Below are 14,975 nucleotides of genomic sequence, written 5' to 3' on the forward strand. Positions count from 1 at the left end.
CAGCCATGCTGCCCCTGCCCTCCACCCACCCATTCTGCACTGCCCTTCCAGAGCCGGAAACACCACCTCCTCCAGGCGGCCTGCCCTGTCTCCCAGGCCCCTCTGGTGTTACCTTGCCAGCCCAGTCCCACTCGGGGGATGACTGCCTGTCCCTGCGGCTGAGTGCCCTCCATGTCTGTGAGTCCCACCCGTCCCGCCCAGTTCTGTGGGCAGCCCTCGCTGCTGCCTCCCCCAACACTTGGGGTCTGCCCGTAGTCCCTCCACCTTCGTCGGTGCACCTTGCGTCCCCCAGGCTCTCAGCACCCCTGGCTCCTCCCCCACAAGGCCCAGCCGCCTGCTGACTGCTCATGTGCCAGGCCTCGGGGGTGGCCACCTGACCAAAACCAGAGCGTGCCTGTGGAGCTCCAGGTGGGGGCTCCGAAGCCCCCGCTGGTTGAAGGCCTCTCCCACCGGCCATTCCCCTGCCTCCAGCTTGGACCTCCCGCCCCCAGTTTTTGGGTGCTCTGCCCCCTGCCCCTCTCCCCACAGGCCAAGGTGAGGTCTGAGGCAGCCTCTGGGCTCCTCCTTGGGGTGATGCAGGCCGCACGCCCGATGTGCACAGACATGCACGGGATACCCCCACACCCGGCCCTCGCCTCCCGGGCCCTGGTGCCAGGCTGGCTCCTCCCACACACTGGGCCCTTTGCTCCAGCTGTGCCTCCCTGGAACAAGGCCAGACTCCTCTGTGTGCAGAAGCACTGCCGCCCCACCAGGCTCTCGAAAGCCACCACCTCCAGGCAGGCCCCTGATTACCCCAGGCCTCTTGGCTCTGTAGGAGACCCGGACTGCGAGCCAGGTGGCCTTGCCTACCTCAGCTGTCCCCCATGGGGAAATCTGCTCAGGCACCTTTTTCTGCATGTCATAGCCTGGAGCTCAGGCCTCAAAACAGTGGCCCCTGGGACCAGAGGTCCATCAACCAGAGACTTTACCAATGCAGAACCTGAGGCCCAGGGCTAGGAGGATGCCAGTTGGATAGGGACAGGTAGGGGGCAGGGTGACCCCAGCAAATGTTTCCAAGACACTGGGCTGGCCCACGGCTGGCCATCCACGAAGGTCACGGGCGGCTGAGTAAGTGGCTCGCGCCTGCTCCGTGGCTGGCTCCAGCCCAGATCTCCGTGGCCATCTGCTTCCGTCTGCCCTCATTAGGCCTGGCAGCCAGAACCCGCCGGCCCTCCCACCTGCCTGCCTGCTCCTCCTCCTCCCGCCTGGCTCATCAGTCACCCCTGACAGCCCCAGCTCAGCAGGTTCCGGATGACGCGGGGAGGGCACAGGGGACAGCCTGGGCAGGCAGGGGTGTCAGAGAACTCCAGGGCTCCTCTGGAGGGCAAGAGACTGGCCCCAGCTCACACAGAGAGGAGGCAGAGCCAGGCCAGCCTCCTGTGGAGACCAGCTCCCGCGCCAGGCTCAGGGCCACCCCAGGGCCCTTGCACATGCCGATCCCTCTGCCGTGCTCTTCCCTGACCTTCACAGGGCCGGCCCCCCTCCCACCGTGGACATCACCACCCACAGAGGCCCCTCAATCTCAGTCTGAACCAGCTCTCTGCCAGCACCTGCTCTTGGCCCCCTCAGGGCGCTGGCGCCCCCCATGCTTTTCCTGGTTGTTTACATGGTTATTGCTGTTTCCACCACATGAAGTCCCAACTGCCAGTCTTCTCCTCAGCCCGATATGCACCTTGTGCCCCCAAAGACTGATTCCCATCCTACAGTGCCTGCCACCCTCGTCCTGTCACTGCTCCAACACCATCTATGGCCCCCAAACATCCGTGAGTTCCTGACTCCAGTCTAGACTAAGCCCTGAACCCTGCCATACAACGAACCCTGACCCAGGTCACACCCGACACCTGAATCCAATTACACACTAACCCCTGACCCAAGTCACACGCTGAGCCTTGATCTCGGTCACACCCTGAGCCCTGATGCTGGTCATACACTGAACCCTGACCCCAGGGACATGCTGAGCCCTGACCCTGATTTCCAACGAACTGTGACCCTGGTCACAACCCACTAACACAGTCTGAGGCACATGACAGGAGTAATGCCCACAACAACTGCCCCCTGCAGACTGTTTACTACATGCCGCTGTGCAAGTGCCATAAATACCTTGACTAGTTCAATCCCCACTACACTCTGGGACAGGTGGCACCGTCCCTCTCACAGGTGTGACTCAGAGTGGTTACTCAGCCTTCCGGCAGCCGCAGCCCATAGTGGCACAGCCAGCATCTGCACCGACACTCTGGCTCCAAGCCCAGCTCTGGGGGGGGACTGTCTTATGCCCCTCGCTCCACAGCCCTGCCGCTTGGGTGTGCCCTCTGCACCCCATCCCTACCACCGCCTCCTGCCTTTGTTCGGACAGCAGTCTCTTGAGGCCACTCTGTCCCTGGGATGCGCACAGCCTCTGCCCACTCAGACCCCAGTGCCCATGGCCAAGGTGCCAGCCAAGCCCAGCCAGGTCCACGCCAGCCCAGCTCAGCTCCCTACCTGCTGGCTGCACTGTTATACCCTCACTCCTGCTGGTATCCCTCTGGCACCCAGACCCACTGCCATCCTCTCTCCCCTCTGCCCTCCGGAGGACACTCAAGTCCCCCCACTGGCCCCAGGCCTTGCTGATGGTGCCTATGTCCCTGCCTCCCCTGCCCACTGAGCCCAATGCTCATCTCCCACTCCTGTGCCAGGGCAGCGTCCTGCCTTTCTCAACCCCCCTGGGATGGCTGTAATCCTCCCCACAGAGCTCAGCTGGTGAACTCCTACACACTCCTCAGGGCCCCACGCCAAACCTCCTCCCAGTGCACTGCTCCCCAAACCATGCCCAGGTGGGAAGGAGGCTCTTGCTGAGCTCCCTAGAGCCCAGGCTCCAGGCCTGTCTGTGCACACCTCTACCCCAGCATCAGACCCTGTGCCCGGTGAGGGTGGGCCCCAGGCACTCAGAGGGTCCACAGAGGAGATGAGGAACAAGTCAGTGATGGACTGCACCACAATGGCAGTCTCCCCTCCACTTGGTCCCTCTGTGCTCAGTGTCTAGGGGGTCAGCCCTCAGCAGGGCCAGGGCTGCCGGGGACAGGCAGGTGGTGTTGGAAAGGAGAGGCAGACCCTGGGGAGCTCTGATGCAGCCCCTGCAGGAGGCCGTGCCCACCCTGCCTCCTTCCCAAGCTCAGTGAGCTCACTCCCAGGCCAGCAGCTGGAGCCCAAACCGGGCCAGACACAGTCTGCCCTTGAGGGAGCCACAGAACCAGGCAAAGCCGGCCACTCGCCCATCCCACAGGTGAGGACACTGAGGCTCGGTGAGGCCAGGCTGCCAGCTACTGTGCCCCAGCCCCGGTGCCACATCTGGGACAGCACCCCACAGCATCCGCCTTTGTGAACTGATGTGGGTGGGTTGGGCCGATGCCAGAAGCCCCTGGCAAAGCCGGGACTCTGCCTGTCTGCCTCCCTGCCCCACGTGATGCTGGGCGCAGGTCAGCCTTCCTGGAAAGGCCTCTTGGAGTTTCCCCAGCACCAGCCACTCAACAGCCCCTCTCTGAACATGCTGTCCAAGCCAGGCCACTCCAGAGCGCAGCCCTGGTGACCGAGGACTGCTCCATTCCAGGAGTTCTCCCCATGTCACCTGGTCATCACTCCTCACGGCCAACCGTGGGTAGTACAGGGTCCCCTCCATTTTACAGGGGAGGAAACTGAGGCTCAGAAGGACTTCACGCCAGGCCAGGGTCACAGCGTGTAAGATACAACGCTGTGTTTCCAGGTTCCCACAATGACCTCCCACGGGCTGGGAGAAGACGAGGAGGAGGCACACAACCCACTCAGTCCTCTCCTGCCCTAGGTGCTCCTCCCACACCCTAAGGAAGAGCAGCTACCCAGAGCCCGAGGCTGGGCCCCAGGAAGGCCGTGCAGTGAGAGTCTGCTGCTTTAACATCGATGACCATCTACACAGAAAGCCACCTCCTACAGGGAGCCTCCAGGATGGCTGTGGCTGCTGCCGCAGGGACAGCGACATCCACAGTCTCGTCTGAGGGGACAGCCTAAGGGGGAGTAGTAGAGTTAGGGCCAGCCAAGATGTGCACCAAGACCTTGAGCAAGACCTCCTCCCAGCTTCAGTGTCCCTGCCTGTCAATGGAGTTTAGTGGCAATGGCCTGCAGGGTCCCATCTGGCTCTGACACTGTGGGAGACTCCAGCTGACAATGTCACCTGCCCTCCCCACTTTCCAGAGAACAAAGAGGGGTGGCTGGAATGTTCTCAGAAAGGCCTGGAGCCGTCTTCTGTGTGGAACTTGGGGGACAAGCTACGCCACCCCCAAACACCCTACCTAGGCCACATCCCCCTCCCCAGTGGGCCCTGCATACCCGCTGCCCAAGTCCCTTCCACATGAGGTCTAGGGTGAGGGTCTCAGTGGCCCAGGGGCCTGGCCTGCCTGGGGCCAGGGGGTGCAGCCCCGCTGGTCCTAGGACAAGAGAGCCCACCAGCCCCAGTGGGCAGGGCCCAGCACCCAGGGCCCCAGCCTGAAGGCTGGCTGTCGCCATAGAAACCGGCAGCCCCCACAAGAATCCCAGGAACAAAAAGGAGGCCCAGAGATGAGGCCTGTCTGGGGAGGGCTGTGGACCTGGGCCAGGACCCCTGCTTCGGGACACAGCCACCTCCTCCGCAGGCCAGGCTCTGCTTGGAGTAGGTGGGAAAAACTCAAGGAAGGTGGAAGCTCCTGCTGCCTCCTTGCTCCTGGTAGGCCAGGACCCACCAAGTGTATGTCCCTCTACCAGGAGATGCTGTCCCCAGCTCCAGGGCTCAGGACCCAACCTGTCTCTCTCCCTGAGGACCCAGCTTTCTCCAAGGTCCCAGGCCTCCAAGGAGAGCTGAGATGGGGCCCACCCATCAGTCACTTCCCAGGGGTCCGGGCTCCTCCCAGTCCCCAAGTCCACACCGCCACCCACTAGGTTCCCACCACCCTCGCCAGAGGTACACTGCCGGCTGGCCAGGCCATGGTGGCTGCTGGGCGCTGCGACCCCTCTGGGGCAGGGAAGGGGCCGGCGGCTGCCCACCCGCCGGCCGCCCCGCGGGGCCCTCCCGCCGCCCCCGCCCCGCCCGGCGCCCCTCCCGCCGTCCCGGCAGCGGGGTCTCACCGCGTCGGCGCTGAGCTGGGCTAAGATGGCGAAGGTGGAGAGCCGGTCACAGAGGCAGCGCGTCCGGAGGGCGTCGAGGGGCACCGTGCGGCAGCCGCGCCACGACCAGGGCCCGAGCTGCGGGGGGGCGGAGGAGGAGGGTCTGGGGGCGGGCGGGACACGAGAGGAGACAGGCGGCAGCGTCAGCGGCGGCGGGGACGCGGGCGCCCGGGCCCCCCAGCGCGGCTCCGCGCCCCGGCTCCCCCGCCCCCCGCACCTGCGCCCGCAGCCGCGCGCCCGCCCGCCCGCCGCCACCAGGCCCCCGGGCCCCGGCGCCCATGCCGCGCTCCGCGCCCGCCGCCGCCGCGAGCGAGCCGGGAGCCTGAGCCGAGCCGGGAGCCGCCCGCGGGAGCGCGGGGCGGGGGCGCGGGGAGGGGGCGGAGCGGCTGGCCCGGGGCCCGGGCGCCCGCGTCCCCACCGCCCCGGCTCTCCGGCCCCCCGCGGGCGCTCGTGGAGCTGGCGGGTGAGAGCGGGTGTGGCCGCGGGCGCGGGGCGGCTCAGAGCGGGGCGGGGGCGCTTCTGAGCTCTCGGCCCCACAGCCGCGGGCGCTGGCTGGAGCTGGTGACCTTGGGGCCGCACCATCCCCCACATCCGCTGCCCGGGAGCCCTGTCCCCCAGGGCCCAATCCCCCAGGGCCTGCTGCTCATCTCCTGGGACTGGCACAGCCTTCCCTGCGCCCGACCCAGGCCCCTGCTGTCTATAAGCCCACGACTGCCGCCGCCTTTTGCATTTAAGCACAGGACTTGTCACGTTCTTGGTGCACCAGGGACTGAACTGCTCTGCAAACCGCTCCTCCTCCTCCTCCTGCTACTGAGCCAAATCTCCCCACCCTTCAAGGCAGACCTCTTGTCCAGAAACTTCAGAGTGTCCATCCTTCACAGACCCGGCCCACAGCTGAGCCTGCCCTCTCCTGCCTGCTGGGGTTCAGCTTGCAGAAAGTGCCCAGGGAGGGCCTCTCTGGGGCTGAGTTCACATTCCCTGGGCCCTCCTAGTGGCAGAGGGGCTCCAGGCCTCCTGAAGAGATAAGCCAATAGTTTGAAGTTGAAACTGCAGTCGGAGGAGCCACAGCTGAGAGTGGTCTCCTTCCAAACCCAGGCTGTAAGAGGCATCAGCCCTCTCTAAGTAACTGGGACCTAGCTCCTACCCCAGGATTTCAGGAGAAAAGCCCGGGTCTTCCGACCTCTGCCTATGGTCTGCCTTAGAGCCTTCATGCTGCAGCTGCAACCGTTTCCAGCCCAGGAATGAGGAGCTGCATGGTGCCTTGCAGAGCCCTCAGCTCAGCCCCCTCCACCATCCCACCCCACTGCACCAGCAGGGGCTCTGAGGCCCAGAGCCAAAAGAGACCTGCCTGGTTGCACGGTGGGTTGGTGCTCTCTCCAGCCTGCCCTCCCCAGAGAAGCCTGGAGTGCCGCCCACACATACGGCCCTGAACCACACGCACAAGCGCACAAGCTGAGTGCTGCTGCAGATCAGACACCTGGCTTTGAAGTGCACCTTGGCTGCATCCTAGCTCTATGACCTTGGGGAGCTGCCTCCACCACCTCTTGCTTCAGTTTCCTCATCTCTAAAATGGGGGGTGGGCACTCAGCACACCTGGCACAGTGCTGAGTGGCACAGGGCTGTGCTCGGCGCACGTGCCCGTGGATCTCCAGCTCCAGGTGTCGGATGGCCCAAAGCAGTCTCGACTGAATTTGGGGCATTCTTGCCCAACCTCCTTCCTTGTTTCCCTCCATTCGCAGCAGCCCACGGAAGCAGCAGCAGAACTTTCTGAGATTCAGGCCCAGGGGAGAAGGGATGTGCTCTGGGTAAGCTGGGAGACCCCTGAGAATGCCCTGACTATCTGCTTTTAGTAGTATCCCCCACCCCCTCGGGGAGAGACTTGGTCCTGTTTTACAGAGAAGGAAATCTGCGGACTGGATCGCAGGCCAGTCAGAGCTGGGAGGAGGGCCCAGGAGCTGGCCTCAGGCCCTGCAGGTCTCACTCTGGGCTGCTTGGCCCTGGGAAGCCCCCTCCACTTTCAAGTGCGGTGTGAGGAAGCCAGGTCCTTGTCCCATGGGGCCAAGGCTCTGCGGCCCCATGCTGACCCACCCTAGGGGCCTCCGTAAAGGGAAGTCACCGACGCAGGCAGGAGCCATGAAGGGCCCTGCACCTTCAGAGACACCTCTCCCTGGGCCCATGTGAACCCCACAGGCCCCAAAGGGCAGCCACAGCACTGTCCCCAGACACTGGGATGGAGGCCAGGGACCCAGGCTGCCCTGCATGGCCTCCCTGCTGCAGGCCCTGTGTCCCCAACACAGCACGGCACAAAAGTCAAAGCCCAGGGCTAAGACCCCTTCTCCCTCTCCTGCTGAGCACAGAATAGGACGCTGACCTAGGCAGGACGTAGGGGTATGGAGGGAACAGGAAAGGGAGCGTGGGGTGCCTGGAAAGTCCTGGAGCTCCCAGTGGCACTCCAGATCCTGTGCCCCGACCAGAGGGTTTTTCAAGATCTCGCTCATGTGCACCAGGCATGCCCCACTTGCCATCTCCCCCATCCCCTGCACCCTCCAGGGGTAGGAGCCACTGTCCCCATGCCACAGGGGAACACATGGGGCAGAAGCCAGAGACCCAGCAGGGGCACAGAGTCACAAGGGCCTGGTTGAGTCCAGCTCCTCGGGATGGCCTGTCCTGATGCCTGGCATGGGTGTGTGGCTGCAGTCTATGTCTGACCAGACACCAGGAGGGCACCAGAACACGTGAACTCCATGGAGGGCGAGTCCTGCAGGCTGCTTCTGTCTGTGCTGCTGACTGGCCTGTCCATGGCTGCCCTGAAGGACAGGGCTCTGTGGCAGCCAGTCCTGGGTTCAAATCCCAGCTCTGCTTCTCACAGACCAGGCATGGGCACGGCCTCAGCCCTCTGTCTGCGTGGGGGGTCCTGGAACCCAGATGCCCACCTGCCTGAGGGTTGCTAGAAGACTCCGATGGGACAGTTCCCTGAGGTCTGGGGTGCAGAGAGCCTGGCTGGCTGGGGCCAGCTGGGGCCAACAGCCTGGCAATTTCCCAGCCGCACTGGCGAGTCCACAGGACGCCAGGCTGACAGCTGCCCGCCACTGCCTGGGAGAACGCCAGCATGGGAGCCAGTGCCTAGCCCGCAGGGCTCCTGCCGTGGGCACTAATTAGCTTATCAGCCTCCCAGGGTCGGGGGAGAGAGGGGCTGCAGCCCGCACTGCTGAGGAGTCAGGCCAGGGCCTGCCCATACAGCCTCAGCCTGTGCAGGGCCCGGGGAGGCCCCTGTCCCTGGTCTGGAGACCTGGCTGGTCAGGCTGGCGGCCCAGGTGGCAGGCAGCCGCTGGCCACTCTGTAAGTGGCTGGCCCCGGGGGCAGTGGCTTGGGGACTCATGCAGACCCTGCAGGACTGCAATGCAGGTGCCCCAGCCCCGGCCCCTCTGCCCCTCCAGTGTCCTCCTGGCCTCAGCAGGCCTGGGCAGTATATCAGGGAAGCATCCTCAGCCCCCCAACATGTAGCCTGGGGACAGGAACCCTTCCCTGCCCTCAGTAATAATGGCTTCCACTCTGTGCTAAGGGCTTTCTGGCATTGTATTATTAGATCTTTGCAATAACTCTCAGGTCAGCTTTGTAGATAAAGAAACCAAGGCTCAGAGAAGTGGTAATTGTCCAAAGCCACACAGCAGGGCAGCAGTAGGGCCTAGATTCCAGTTTTTATCTGTTGGGCTGCCCCCTCCTCCCAGGGCCTGTGCCTTCTGAACCTTGGCTGAGTCACAGGTCTAAAAGGGGCCTGAAGGGCAGCGTCACACTGGACAGGGAGCCTGCCCTGCCCTCGGCCATCACAAGCCAGGAGAAGAACCCGGTTAGTGAAGGCTTCTCAGGAGTTACCTGAGCCTTCCTTGCTGCACTGGACATCAGCCAAGGACTGGCCTTTAGCAAGACAGATGGAGGGGTGGTCCCTGACCTGAAGACCCTTGCTTGGATCTTAGATACCTGTCGACCTGGGGAAGGTCAGAAAGCCTCGGCCCTCCTTCTTTTAACAAAACCTCTAGGAAGCAAACTCTTATACCAGATCCCAATTCACATCTGGAAGTTCTTCCCCAAGTCTGACTGAAATCCTTCCTGCTACAGGGGACACCTGTTCCCGTCTCTGCAACACAGGCAGGTCATTCCCTCCGTTTGCATACAGCGACTGCTCCCACACGTGGGAGACCATTTGCCACCTCTTTTCTAAGCTACAGAAACTTGGAATATCTGGGTCACAGAGCCAGGCCCCCCCCTTCCTGGGCCCAGGCCTAAGAAATCTGGGTCAGTTACACCTGCTCCCTGCTCCTTGGGCCCAGGGTGAGAGAAGGAGCTGGGGCAGTGAGACCTCCCAGGACCAGAAGAGCAGGGGCCCTCCCTGCCTGAGAGGAGTGGGCACCCAGGGGAACCTGGGCCCCTCAGACAGGCCCAGCCACTGCCCAGCCCTCTGTAAGCCACTAGTGACCCCACCATGGGGACTCCTCCCACTCAGCTCCTGCCAAGGTCACCAAGCACCTCCACATCAACAAACTCGAGGAATGTTCTATTTACCCACACACCTGTGGCCCCCGGCACACGTCCTGACACACCACAGTCCTAAAGACACCCACCATGGGCACGCCAGTGGGGACAGGTGCTCAGCCAAGATGCTATGCGCGAACAGAAGGAAGGGCACTGCCAGCTACCGCACGCCCCGACCTCAAGCCCCCACTGCTTGCCCGCAGCTGACCATCCGCAGGTCCCACTGGCCTTTCTTTCTAAATGCACAGAGTTTAAGCACTGCCCACCCTCCTCAGCCACCTGCTGGCACCCACTGCCACTGTTCCCCCCGACTACTGCGGCCACCCCTGCCCTCCTCCACCTGGCCTCCTACAGCACCAGTGCGGTCATCTGAAACACGTCAGGCCACGTGGCTCCAGAGGTCCCTTCCTTTATTGCAGCAAAGGCCACACAGCTCCCGGGGCCCACAGGGACCTGCCAAAACCTCCCTGACCCAACCTCCCCACTCTATCCTCTGCCACACTTGGGCCATGAACCTCGACTCCCTGCAAACCACCCAGGAGCCCCCTAAACCCAGCAGTGGCCAAGGCTCCCTGGGCAGCCCCCAACCCAGTGTGGACCCCCACCCTCAGCTCCCAGTACAGGGCCACAACCTGTCCCCATGTCCCAGGTGAGGGTGGTTCAAGAAGGCCTCACCAGCTGGCTATCATCATGGGACATCAGGGGACATCAGTGATGGAGAGGGCACACCAAAAGCTCATCCACCCACCACAGCAGTGCCTTCATTACATTCAGGATGCCTCCTCCCAGCCCACGAAGCAGGTGCTATTATGGGACTGTGCGCTGTCGGGGTCCCCTTGGATTTGATGGGCTAATTCACACTCCAGTGTGAATGACTCATAGGGTGTCCTCCCACACAGCAGAAACAAGCCAGGAGTGGGCACAGCATGCCCCAGTGGGGGAATTCAGGTGCTGGGCAGGGAGCTGAAACAGTGTCTCTGCAGGCAGGGGCTTCTGGGAGTCCCCAAAACTAAGCCAGGCCTTCAAGATCCTTAATGGGCTGGCCTCCACCTGGAGCCCTCAAGCCAACACCTGCTCCATCACCATCCAGGTGCAAGCCCCAAGTAATCACACTTCATCCACCAGGAGTGCCCCTCCCAACCCTACCTTCTTGGCCACAGATCAAGACTGGCATTGTCTCCTCCTCCAGGAAGCCTGCCTGGATAACCAGGCTTCCCACCTGTCCTTCGCATGAGGACCTGACCCCTCAATCAGACCCTGCCCTGCTGCTATGCGGGGCTCCCTTCCCTGTGCTCTGCCTCACTCAGCAGCTCATGTGACTGTCCGGCTTGCACAGCATAGCACGCACACACCTTCTCCTGCCTCCTGTCTTGGTTAGTCCCTTTGACTACATAAGCCCTGTTCCCTGGCTGATCCAGCCTTATTCTTCAGGCCTCCCTTGAGCCACTTCCTCCTCCAGGAAGCCTCCCTGACCTCCCCCTCCATGTCCAGCCATCTGGCTGCCAGTCTGGGAGGATCTCCAGGGGCCCAAGTCAGCTCTAGCCCCTCCCAGCTCAGGGCCCCAGGGCAATGCCTGGGGTCTGGAGGGGACCCTGGCCTCTGTGACCCACCAGTGCTATGGTTTGGACACCCGCCTGACCTGGGTCTCACTGAGTCCCAGCTGCCAGGTGAGACCCGAGCCTCCTCAGGCCTGGTGGCCCCACCTCTGGGGCTGGCCCTGGAGTCTCTCCTGCTGCTGACCGTGTCTGAGCCTCACTCAGCACCAATGGGTCTGTGACCACGGCCTCCAGAGCGTCTCACGTTCCCCACCATGCGAGATGCCAATCTCCTGGCTCCTGCCCGGCGCCCGCCACACTGAGTCAGGGCTTCTGAACACAGACCTGCCCCTGGGCTGGAAACCTGCCCCTCCCAGGGTCCAGTGGCTCTTCTCCTGACACACCTGGGCAGGGGGCACAGAGGCCCAGGGCTGTCTGTCAGGCAGATGGGGACTCCTAGAGTGGGTGGGATGCTGGGCTAAGAGGGCTGCGGTCCTGCCCACCCTGTTCCTCCTGCTGACTCCTCCCCAGCTCAGGGGCTGGCACTCAGAAAGCCTGCCCTGGGCCCTGGCCCCTCACTCAGAACCTCACCTGTGGCACCTGCAGCCCTGTTCTGCCTGACCCATCACCCACCCTGCAAGCTGTGGGCCACTGCCTGGACACCCATACCCCTCAAGCTCCGGATCCTGGTGCCTGGCTGGAAGGTCAAGTGCGTGGCATGTTTCTCTCTCACTCACTCAGCAAGCACCTCCTGGCCTGGCCTATGCCCCCATGGGCACACCTCTGGCTCTGGCAGATCCCAAACCTCCTCTATCACAGCCAGCCCAGCCTCACCTCCTCTGAGATGCCCTCCCAGACTGCCAAGGCCCCACAGGTGCTTTCCTCTGCTCTCCACCCAATTTTCCTATCCACCCTGACTGGGCCCCCATGACTGCACCCCCATGACTGCTGCACTGGCTCATTAACTGTGCCATGGGCAGGTCCTGCTGCCCAGTAAGGTCATGGGCTGCAAATTCACCGAAGAGCTGAGACTACCACCAGCAACACCTGTCACCACAGCCTTCACTTCATAGCTACCACTGAATCCAACCACTATTAGCAACACATCCACAATACAACCACTACTACCACTGTCACCACCATTATAGCATGGAAACCATCACCATCATTACTACCAAGTCACCACCACGACCAATACCATCATCAGTCATCAACACCACAATCATTACCATGTGCAACACCATTACCATCACCACCACTACCAACATCATCATCAACACATTCATTACCACTGCCACCACCTTCATCACCAACACCATCACCATGATCAATAGTACTCTGATTACCACCTCATCCCTACCAACACCACCACCTCCACCACTACCACCATCACCATCACCATCACCACAATCTCTATCACCATCACCACCACCACCATCATCACCACCACCATAACCACCACCATCACCATCATCACTATCACCATCACCACCATCATACCCACCATCATCATCACCTCCATCACCACCATCACCACCTCCACCATCATCACCACCACCATCACCACCATCATCACCACCACCATAACCACCACCACCACTAACATCACCACTGCCACCACCACCACCATCACCACCGCCACCACCACCATCATCACCATCACCACCACCACCACCACCTCCATCACTACCACCATCACCATCACCACCACCACCATCATCATCATCACCACCATCATGACCACCATCATCACCACTGTCATCACCACCACTGCCACCACCACCATCACTACCACCACCATCACTATCACCATCACTACCATCACCACTACAGTCCTCTTCCCCATTACTGTCCCTTCATGGGTACCACAATCGCCACCTGATCACCCAGAGTCCCAGCATCACCTCCACTATTAGCAACATCACCATGCCCTCATCACTGCCACTGCCACCACCTCAGCAGATCTGATCCTAGCCTGGTAACCACCATCCAGGCATTCAACAAGCATTTATCCAGCACTCACCATGTCCAGGGCACAGTGTAGGTGGGACCCAATCTTGCAGAAGGTCTGACCACCACTGTTGCCATCAACATGTGGCAACTGGAACCCAGGCAGCCACACCACCACCAATGGCTGTCACCCCTGACCCCTGACCAGCCCCCAGGCATCTCCCAGCTCACCTGACTCCCAAAGACACAGTCTGCTCAGGTGACTTCAAGGTCATTCCACAACCCTCTGCTTCCAGGCACCTCTATACCAAGGCCAGGGCAGGAGAATGGACACCCATGGTTACTTGGCTAATCTGAAAATCCTTCCTGTCCACCCCAAATCCTGCCTTCCCACGTCCCAAGTTGGCCCCCCACAGAGATGAGAACACTCAGTCACCGCCCTCCCTCTACTGACAGCAGGGACCAAACCATTGCGCTATCTGGGAAGCTGGGGTTTTGACTGACTTTTCTGTCGCAGTAAGTGAGCGACTGCACCTCAAGCAGAGTTCCACAGGTGCGGGGCAGGCTCCCAGGCACGTCCCCACGGCACCCTCTGCAGCCACCCCTCCACCTGCCCTCGTCACTCCTCTTCATGGGAGCCCCGTGAGGTGTGCTGGGCTCCATAGTGGAGGAGGGAGAGGGGGTGGGGACCTGGCAGACATATCCGCCTGCCTGCTCAGACCCAGGCAGCGCCAGGCGGGAGCCAGGAGACTGGTATCTTTCATGGTGGGGAACATGAGAGCCCTGGAGGCCCCAGTCACAGACCCAGCAGGGCCGAGGGAGGCTCAGATGCAGTCAGCACTACAAGAGGCAGGCAGGGCCTCCAGGCCTGAGGAGCCAGCTGTGACAGCTGCTGGGGGCCATCTGAGTGTAAAGGAGCTTGGGGGGCACCGCAGGGTCGCTTAGCCCTGCTGGGGACCCCAGGTGAGCATGGCCACCATTCTGAACCCTGGAAGGGGCCGGGGCCTGTCAGATGGGTCAGGGCTGGCGGATGTCAGGGCTCACCTTCTCTCTCCTAAAGAGAGGCAAGGGGGTTCAGGTAAGGGGCTCATAGGGGCCCCTGGCCTGAGCAGTCCTGCCTCCCTCCAGCTCTCTGCTCCCTGACTCCGACCTCTCTCGCTGACACCTTGCTGACTCCCGGCCCTCTGCCTCTGGGCCTTTGCACATGCTGCGCTTGGGGCCTGCGCTTGGGGTGTGTCTGCTGCCCTCCTGCCTGGTGCTTCCAGCTCACTCTCCACAGCCAGCACAGGCCCAACCCCCAGGGAGCCCACTCTGAGTTGGCCCCACATCTCCAGTGAGTGGGGTGGCCTGGCCTCACCCCTCTGGCCCAAGGGTGGCACTCTGTCCAAAGGGCTTGCTGCTGGCCCCTGGGAGCCTTCCTGGACCCGCAGGGCAATGGTGGCGCCCACTTGCTGAGCGATTCCTGGCTCTAGATGACTGACACACATCGTGCTGTTGAACAGTCACGGCAGCCTGTCCTACAGACGCGGGCACCAAGGCTCAGGAGGTGGAAGGCTCACCTGCAGCCAGGCCACCCCGTCAGTAAGGAGCAGGGCCAGGGTGTGAGCCCTGCCCTGTCCCCTGTTGAGCCACCCCTGGTGCCCAGACCTGCCAGGTGCCTGGAATCCCCACTTGGCCTGGCCCAGGGAGGGGCAGGACTGATGGAACACCTGGCGGGAACGGTGTGGCCAAGATGGAAGCCTGCAGCGGGTAGGCCTGGGGAGTAGTGGGCTGGCT

General features: G+C 62.4%; 1 protein-coding gene across 1 annotated transcript in view; it reads right to left on the reverse strand.

The window, feature by feature from the left end:
• The window catches only part of ADGRB1 (adhesion G protein-coupled receptor B1), an 84,159-nt gene that overhangs the window by 25,038 nt on the left and 44,146 nt on the right, over nucleotides 1–14,975 (reverse strand). The window contains exon 18 of the mRNA XM_045561042.1: nucleotides 5,146–5,287. Coding sequence (XP_045416998.1) covers nucleotides 5,146–5,287 — 142 coding nt within the window. The remainder of the gene's footprint in view (nucleotides 1–5,145; nucleotides 5,288–14,975) is intronic.

This window comes from Lemur catta, chromosome 9 (genome assembly GCF_020740605.2).
Source record: "Lemur catta isolate mLemCat1 chromosome 9, mLemCat1.pri, whole genome shotgun sequence".
Lineage (NCBI taxonomy): Eukaryota > Metazoa > Chordata > Mammalia > Primates > Lemuridae > Lemur > Lemur catta.